The sequence below is a fragment of the Rosa rugosa genome, chromosome 1 (genome assembly GCF_958449725.1).
Source record: "Rosa rugosa chromosome 1, drRosRugo1.1, whole genome shotgun sequence".
Taxonomy (NCBI): domain Eukaryota; kingdom Viridiplantae; phylum Streptophyta; class Magnoliopsida; order Rosales; family Rosaceae; genus Rosa; species Rosa rugosa.
In genome coordinates this window covers 71,479,351-71,488,531 of record NC_084820.1, presented here as the reverse complement: position 1 = coordinate 71,488,531, position 9,181 = coordinate 71,479,351, and the positions used below count along the sequence as shown (strand labels likewise).

General features: G+C 37.9%; 2 protein-coding genes and 1 long non-coding RNA gene across 4 annotated transcripts; all 3 read right to left on the bottom strand.

The window, feature by feature from the left end:
• Positions 1 to 1,331: 1,331 nt before the first annotated feature.
• On the bottom strand, positions 1,332 to 2,375 carry LOC133734427 (uncharacterized). Its single transcript, XM_062162087.1, has one exon. It carries the CDS (start codon positions 2,373 to 2,375, stop codon positions 1,332 to 1,334), a length of 1,044 nt encoding a protein of 347 aa, XP_062018071.1.
• Positions 2,376 to 5,015: 2,640 nt separating this feature from the next.
• Positions 5,016 to 5,714, bottom strand: LOC133726672 (class I heat shock protein-like). The gene has a single exon (XM_062154269.1). The coding sequence runs from the start codon at positions 5,621 to 5,623 to the stop codon at positions 5,192 to 5,194; it is 432 nt and encodes a 143-aa protein (XP_062010253.1). The 5' UTR covers positions 5,624 to 5,714; the 3' UTR covers positions 5,016 to 5,191.
• Positions 5,715 to 6,428: 714 nt separating this feature from the next.
• On the bottom strand, positions 6,429 to 8,920 carry LOC133726673 (uncharacterized). Of its 2 annotated transcripts, XR_009854902.1 has the most exons (3): positions 7,871 to 8,723; positions 6,634 to 7,099; positions 6,429 to 6,543 (listed from the first exon to the last, which is right to left on the bottom strand). It is a non-coding gene; the product is annotated as an uncharacterized LOC133726673 (long non-coding RNA). The 2 variants fall into 2 exon arrangements; XR_009854901.1 differs by lacking the exon at positions 6,429 to 6,543 and having other exon boundaries at positions 6,550 to 7,099; positions 7,871 to 8,920.
• Positions 8,921 to 9,181: the final 261 nt, after the last annotated feature.

The window sequence follows — 9,181 nt, the reverse complement described above, 5'->3', positions numbered from 1 at the left end:
TCAAACGTTTGAGATGTAAATTCACCAGCATTGTCTAAACGAATGGACTTGATAGAGTAGTCCGGGAATTGAGCTCGTAATTTAATTATCTGAGCAAGTAGTTTGGCAAATGCCACATTACGGGTAGACAAGAGGGAAACATGTGACCATCTTGTAGAGGCATCAACTAGGACCATAAAATATCGAAATGGTCCACAAGATGGGTCAATAGGTCCACAAATGTCCCCTTGAATTCTTTGTAGAAAAGATGGAGATTCGATATCTACCTTTGCATAAGATGGTTTAACCACCAATTTCCCTTGTGAGCAAGCTTTGCAAGGGTTGCTTGGCAAAACAATATGTTTAGTCATCAATGGATGTCCATTGGAATTTGTAATGATCCTACGCATCATGGTGGATCCAGGGTGACCCAAACGGTCATGCCAAAGCATAAATGTATGGTGATTTTTGAACCGCTGGTTCACAACATGGTATGCCTCAATTGGTTGAATGGTTGTGTAATACAGCCCAGATGATAGGGCAACCAATTTTTCCAATATATGCTTTTTGCAGTTTTTATTGGATGTAATGCAAAGATATTCCACATGATTATCATTCGTGGTCTCAATGTGGTATCCATTTAAGCGGATATCTCTAAAACTGAGGAGATTTCTTCTGGATCTCGAAGAATATAAAGCCTCTTGAATGGACAATTGAGTTCCATTGGGTAGCCTAATGTGGGCTCTTCCGGAGCCTTCAATCAGGTCTGCAGGACCTGAGATAGTAGTCACATTGGCTTTAGAAGGCGTTAAAGTGGAGAAATAAATCCGATCGCGAAGGATCGTATGTGTAGTGGCACTGTCAGCAAGACATATTTCTTCTCCATCCTTCATAAGTTGAGAGCATCCAAAATCCATGTTCATGCCTTCATAAAAGAAATAATAATAATAATTAATTAATTAGTTTGACTAAGGCAGTAAAACATGATATTATAGATCATTTATAGATAAAAACAATTTAGTCATTCATGTGGGTGCGAGAGGAGAAAAAAAAATATATATATATATATACCCATCATAATTCCTTGACGTCAAAAAAAATAGATGCATCATAGACCACATGCAATTTTAATTAATGAGCTCCAGAAAAAATATATAGAGGCCCCTTATGCAATTTAATTAATGCATCATAAACCACATAATAGAGCAAAAAATATCCAGAAAAAAAAACTTCTTTTTATTGCCTTGCAAAATAGCTAGGAACAAACCAGACTAAAAAAAATCAGAGGCCTAAACAAAAGGTGACTAATGTAGGAAGAAAATTAAAAAAAACGCCTAAACATAGGCTGACAACTAGTCGTCGTCAAGAATTCCACCACTGGTCATATCATCAAAATTGCTTCCATTGTTCGCAAAAAAATCTGAGACATCGAGTGGAGTAATGTCTATAGGCTCAGATGAATCCCAAGGGTCAGAGTGGTCAATGTAGTTTGTCTCCACATGTTTCTTTTTCAAGGAAGCTTTGTAGAGGGCCACCAAATGGTCTTCTGCACGACAGGTGCGAGCCCAATGGCCTTTACCACCACATCTAAGACAAACACTGTCTTCATTTTTATGAGTTTTGATCATCTGACCATTTCCTTTAGTAATCCTGGCATTGTTTCTTGGGCCCAACTGCTGGTTGTAGCCCCCACGAGCTTGACCATTTTGTCGACCCTGACCACGTCTATGACCACGGTTATGGGCTTTGCCATGCCTTCCACCACGTCTATTGCCATGACCACTAGTAAAAGTAGCATTCGCTTCAGGGAATGGTTGTGATCCTGTAGGGCGAGACTGATGGTTCTTCATTAAGAGCTCATTGTTTTGCTCAGCCACCAAAAGACAAGAGATGAGATCAGAATATTTGGTGAATCCTCTTTCTCTGTATTGCTGCTGTAAGACCATATTGGAGGCATGAAAAGTGGAGAAGGCCTTTTCAAGCATCATGGCCTGAGTTACAGTTTCTCCACAAAGATTCATTTGGGAGGTGATCCTGAACATGGCAGAATTATAATCTATCACAGAACTGTAATCTTGAAGGCGCAGATGCGTCCATTCATAACGTGCTCTAGGGAGCACAACAGTCTTTTGGTGAGCGAACCTATCTGCCAAACCTGTCCATAGCTCAAGTGGGTCTTTGACAGTTAAGTACTCGTCCTTCAATCCTTGATGGAGATGGTGGCGCAGAAAAATCATAGCCTTAGCTTTATTCTGCGGGGATGCTGAGTTTCCTTCCTTGATTGTAGGCCCAAGGTTTTGGGCTTCGAGATGAATCTCTGCATCAAGGGCCCAAGACAGGTAGTTCTTGCCAGAGATGTCAAGGGCGACAAAATCCAATTTTGCCAAATTCGTCATCTTCCTGCCACAATGAAGATGAGGTATGTTAGGATCTATATATAGTGTTAGAACCACAGGTTCTTAACAAGTAATCAATATCGAAACTTCAGGTTCGAAAAAAAATAAAGTGAACATTGGATCGCAATTATATGCACGAAGCTTCAGGTTCGTGTTCTTATGATTAGAACTGCAGGTTCTAAAATTCCGTATTTTTGAACTTCGGGTTCAAACGGATATGTACTCGAAACTTCTGGCTCGAGTAGCAGTAGTGAAACTTCAGGTTCACTTGTATTATGAATATTAAGTATGCTTAATTGATAAAACATATAAGATAAATTTAATTAAATACATATTAAATATGCGATAAGTAATGAAACGGCAAACATATATCAATTATGTTAACAACATATACCTCATATATATTTATATATATATATATATATATATATATAAAGAAACGTTGAGGGCATCATATGAAAACATATCAAAATAATATATATATATATATTTTCAGAACCATAGTGCGATTAATATATATATATATCAAGATCATAGTAAACTGAAATGCGATTAATATATATATATCAAGATCATAGTAAACTGAAATGCGATTAATCTATATATATTTGCAGAACCATAGTGCGATTAATATATATCTTGCCCATAGTTAGCAAACAGAAGAGAAACCATTGACGCATGCTTGCCAAAAAAAAAATTGATGCAAAAAGTAATTGAAGTATAAGACTCATAGATCTTGAGTAATGGTTAGAAGCAACGGAGTTGCACCATAAGGACTCATGGATCATCATAGAGTATTAAAGAAAAGAATAGAGCGTGCTGATAACGTGTTATAAAGTATTGACTTACTTTTGTAGAGAGTAAGAAAAAGATGAAGAGGGATGAGGGGAAAATAGAGAAGTGTCTTATTCAGTCTTGGAGGCCACCCTTATATAGAGGTAGGGTTTACATGATAAGTGTTTAAACTATTGAGATATTACATGTAGGTCCCTAACTAATAACGTGGACAGCCACATAAGAAATAATATTTACAACAATCAAGAGATTATATATTACCTATGCGTGCATAATCACACAAATAAGGGCAACTCCAACCTTGGGGTGCCAAACCAGATTTTGGGCCATTTTGAGACTTTGGATCTCCAACCATGTGTTTTTGGGGGGTCTGGTCCCATAAATATAGGACTTGGACTCATTTGTAGTCTCATATTTGAGACTTTTCCAAGACCAGGACTCGGTTACTGTACATGGGGGCCAGCCCACTTGCTGTCTCAGCCCAAATGCCGAACCAACGCGCCGAGAAGAAGAAGTGATGAAGACGCGCGCACCAGCTGAAGGGAAGAAGAAGCACGCGCGCCACGGCACTGGAGAGAGAACGCACGCTGCTTTTTCGTCTGCAGATGTGGGGCCCGCCTCTCTGTTCTGTCCCCTGGTGACCGTTGGAACCCCCAACGGTCATGAAATGATCGGTCCTGATTGATCAGGTTTAAAAATGGACGGTCCGATGTGCATTTTTTTTTTTTTTTTTAGTCAACAGATCCATTTTCAATCTGATGTCTCAGATTTGAGCGAAAAAAACTTATCAACGGCTCTTATTAATTGAAGGGTTATTATATCTTTTTTGTTCCAAAAAAAATTAAAAAATTACCAGAAAATTGAGGGAAAAAAATACCTACTCATTATATTTTTAATATAATATTCATCAAAATTATACTCATATTATATTTTAGTCAAGAATAGTGAAAATAGCACCCCCATATAGCACTTCATGGTTGGAGATGAGAATTGAGTCCTATATGAATAGTGCAACAAGGGGGTGCTAAAATGAGAATAGCACCCGTAAATGGTGCCCATGGTTGGAGTTGCCCTTAAGAATGCAATGCAAAAAAGCAATAAAGCTAGTTGGCTAAAGTAATATTTGTAAATTGGGTTCGGACAACACTATACTGCAACCACCAAAACTAAAAACTGCCGGCCGTTTCAATCTATCAATCTATTTTAGCTAAATTCCTAGGTAGAAATTTAAAGAACAAATGAGTATGGACACTCAATAACTCAATTATAAAAATGGAGGTAATCTAGACAGGTCCCATGACAGGCATTGTGGGTGTGGTCGGGTTTGAAAGACATTCGTTTTGTGCAACTTCCAATTCATTAGTTCTTGGCTTTTCACAAGTGGCCGGCAGGCCAGCACAACGGGTTATAGAACTAAGCTCGTTTTAATATTTTGTATCTAGATTCCAAAACCCTTTGAGGATCCTCTCCCTTCAGTTTCATGGATAACAATTTTGATTAGACAAATTAGGATTTAAGTGTTAGAATAAACAATTGTTTCCATAGAATAGTTGGTATAAGTTGGACTGTGCAAAATAAAGAAGTAAATGTGTGTTAAAGACTTAATAGCGTAGGATTTAACTTAATTAAAAGTGTTTCAAACAAGTCATACCAATGACTAAAATGAAGAAGCTTAGATTTATTTTAACAAGAAAATGTTTAGATTTATTTTAACAAGAAAATGTGTTTCTTAGTCTTAGTCGATCTTCTTCTCATAAAATATTTGTTTACTTATCATAACACTCATAATGTTTCGCTCCTTGTAATATCTGTCTTACTTGTATAAATAATTAATAAGCATCTAAATTGAGTTTGCAAACATCAAGCTTTATTTAACGATATATAAATTGCATACCTTCAGTTTCATGTACATCACAAAAAGGAAAAATATGCATGAGAAACAAAGCAAACCTGCATAACCACACTATTAACCATTTATTGTCACACACATTCCATATATTAGTAAACCCTTGAATTAATAGTTAATGTGCTTCAATCTCAACGACCTTCCTTTGAGGTTTTGGAACCTCCTGCTTGGGAACAGTGACAGTAAGCACTCCGTTCTCCATGGACGCCTGAATGTCATCAGTCTTGGCATTTTCCGGTAGCTTAAACCTCCTGAGGAACTTGCCACGGCAACGTTCGACACGGTGCCACTTATACTGACGATCATTCTTATCACCGCCACCATTTTCTTCTTCTACTTTCCTCTCGCCACTTATTTGGAGCACTCTGCCATCGTCAACCTCCACTTTCACCTCCTCTTTCTTCAGCCCTGGCAGGTCGGAAACGAAAACGTGGGCTTTAGGGGTCTCCTTCCAATCAGTCGGGGTGCTGAGCACTGGACACTGGTTGATCATAGAAAGGAAGGGATCCAATGTTTCATCCCCAAACAGTTGGGAAATGAGTGACATGTCTGAATGTATATCGATCAGTATATGTTGAAGAAAGTCTAGCCAAGGCTTTTGGATAGTAGTACAGCTTGCTTGTGCTTGATTTGCATTGTGTAGGGGATACTTATAGGAGTGGGAGCATTGATTATGGGATGGGTCTTGAAGTTTCTTTTTCGGGTCTTGAAGTTTCTTGGCTATTCATTTTCTAATCATTTCTATACGAATGTATATATGTTCTACCATCTTCGATAGCTGGAACTATCTATTTTGAGTGACGTGTTTAAGACAAAGCTATAGCTTTAATGATTGCAAAGAGTACATATATAATCTCATAGCTAGGATCGATGGGTCTTGAACTTTCTTGGATCTTCTTCTTTCTTACTATCTGTGATTTGATTTGATTAATAAAAGATGTTAATCTACCAAATGTTACAACCAAAAGAAAAAATATTAAATAATTAATTCTGTTTTTTTTTTTTTTCGATAAAATAAATAATTCCGCTTGTGTGTGTATATCCATATTCACATTCATAGCTGGGCTTTGAGCAGGGCCCTTTTTTGGGCTGTCCTTAGGCTTGGTGATTCGAGTTGGGTTATTTGCCCTAGGCCCACCCATAGTATAGGAATTTCTTTCTATTAATTCTCTTTCTATTAGTAGCTTAGTTATTTTCAATAATTCTTTAATTTTTAGGGAGCTATGCACTTTTATGTGCTTTTAGCGAATCTTCTTGAGTAATACCAAAACTATTGTAGGTATTGATATATCTTCTTATTTGTTTATAAATGACAGCGAAATGGTATGTAATTACTATTGACTTGAGTGAATATATTGACGTCCTTATGGTTTTGAACTTTTGATTCAAAAACAAAAACAAAAAAAAGTAGAAAGAGATTCAGAAATTCTCAGTAATAGCGCGCATAGCTGGAAAGATTTCTTGCCCCTGAAAGATCAAAATGTTAGTTCGACATATAAAAAATAATCTCTCTATTATTTCACTCCATCCGGTTCAAACATATGTTTTGAATAATACCTAAACCCTAGTCTCTCTCTTCGCTTTAGAGTCGCGAGAGTACCTCTACCACCACTAAATCCTTCCCTGTCCGGCGGCGGCCATGGTTAGCGTCGGCATCGCTGCGTTACCACTGTGCTGGTTGCCGGACGGGTACTTCGACACTCTGGGATGAGGTCCGGAGGAAGTTGGCTGGCTGGGGGTTTGGCAGGCTGGGTGAAGGCAGATTTGGATGGTTTTTTCAGACCGTTTTGCAGTGGCTTTCCGTGCAGGGATAACGCGTTCCAGATCCAGCGGCGGCGTGGCTTGGTGCTGTCTGAGCGAGGGTGTGGGCACGTGGAGCTCGGGGCTAGGCGCTGCATCGGCGGAGGCTCGTGGGCCTCAGGGTTTTTGATACGCTAAAAGCAAGCGCATAATTTAACCCTGAAAACATCGTTAGTAGTATAAGCAAATAGGGATCGTTCTATTCCGGGGATTGAGGGTACACCTGTCATTGTCAAAAAAAACAAATAAAGAATAAAAATAATAAAGTAAAAAGTATTATGTACAAAAATAAAATAAAGAATAAAAATATATACAAGTTAATATAAAAAGGGGGGTTTTGAGATTATAGAATTGGAATTAAAATTAAATGAAATAAAGAAAGTGTAAAAACACATATACAAGGGTGGAACACAAGAAACAAAGATCAAAACTACAATCATATGAATGAAATCCAATTACAATTCCTATAGTTGATTATCTATGTCATGAGAAATAAGTTGACCATGTGAAACATTCGAAGCAAATGATTTCCCATATTTTACTTTCCTTGAATATTTAATCTAAGTGAAAGCACCTAAATTAAACCTATTGAACATGCAATCATAGCCTAGAAAACTAGCTAATCAAGAACACATTCAATGCATGAAGAACAAAGAAAGGATGTCAACCAAAGTGCACAACCTAGTATGAAAAAGTCCATCTATTTGCAATCCTCCTTAATTGATTTCGACTTTTGTCCAAAGCCTTTACTACTTAAATCTAGCACCAATTACATGCATATATCCTAAGTTGGCCATCAAAGAACACATACATATAAAAGTTTTCCATAATCCAAAATCAATTAAGCAATCTCACATAAGCAACATAAAAATCAACATAAAGAAATCACAATTTTTATTCAAACATAGAAATTGGGCTTAAACTTTGCCCTTAATGTTATTGTTAACTAGAAACAAATTCCTACGAAATTAAATAAGGAAAAAGAATGAATTACACCGTGAGTTGGAGATGGAGATGGAGTGCTTGAAACGTTGAAATCTTGAATCTTGGAAGCAAGCCTTCAAGGTGGACGATGGAGGATATGATATTCCCGGCTCCTTCTTCTTCTTCTTCTTCTTACTTGAAAACGCAGAATTTTGCAACTAGAGAATGGAGAGAAAAATGGAATGGAAATGGAGAGACAAAGAAGATGAAATGGATGAAGGAATGTATTTAGAGTGAGAGGAGAAGGTGTTTATATAGGGAAGAAAAAGAAGAGTGAAATGATAAATGGAAGAAAAATAATGAAAGTGGTTTGTAAAATATGGAAAAGATGGAGTAATGATGAAATGAAAGCAAGGCATGAAGGTGCAGAAGTATGGAAGTGATGATGATCTATTGGAGCAGAAAAATATATCCAAGGAAAAAGAGAAAAGCATCTAGCTTTCTTCATGTGGGTAGGAAACATGAACATGTGAATATTGAGCTGGTTTTAGGTCAGTTTCTGCCCCTTTATTCCTTCAATTATTTCTCCAACAGGAATTCAGTTTTGGCTCTTGACTTCTTCATATGAAATGATCTACCATGAGTGTAGATCATTTTGGTAAAATTTCAGAATTTATTTCCATGCCTTTGGGCCAGAATCTCTGCTGGACTCCTTACGGGTCCAGTTTTCCAGTTTTGCTTCTGCAGGAAATTGGGCTGACTGTTTGAAGGCCTTCCACTCAATTCTAGCTCTGGCACTCTTCATAAGAAACGATCCTTAGGATGTCTAGAATGGATCTGGAAAGTTTCAGCTCATTTCGAGTTCAGTTGGTCAGGCGGCCGCTCCTTCTTCCTTGCTTGGCTTGGTTTCTCCTAGCCGGAGTAGGAAAATGTGTAAAATTGACTTTTAGTACATTTCCATTTTTCTCCATCATTTATAGGTAATTATGGACCTAATGCTCATTTCATCATCATCTACTCCAATGTACCTAAAAAAATAGAAATTAAGTTAAAAATCGATTCGTTAAGGAATTAACTAAGCAAAATGTGAGGAATTAACTATTAAAATACCACATTAAAATGCTCCTATCAGTTTTGCTAGCTCATGGCGGAGCTCAACAGCGCAGGCCATGGCGAGGCTGGTGGAGTGGCTGGTTCGTGGCCGGAGTCGTGGGCGGCGATACACGAGCGGCTACAAGCGTGGTGGAGCTATTGTCTGGGCTTGGTGTCACCCTTGTCTTGTTGGGCCCTTCAGTGGGCCTCTTCTCTTTGGACTGTCCTATTGGGCTTTAAAATTGGGGCTGGGGTTTTAGCCCTAAGCCTTTTCTAGTGGTCTTAGTGG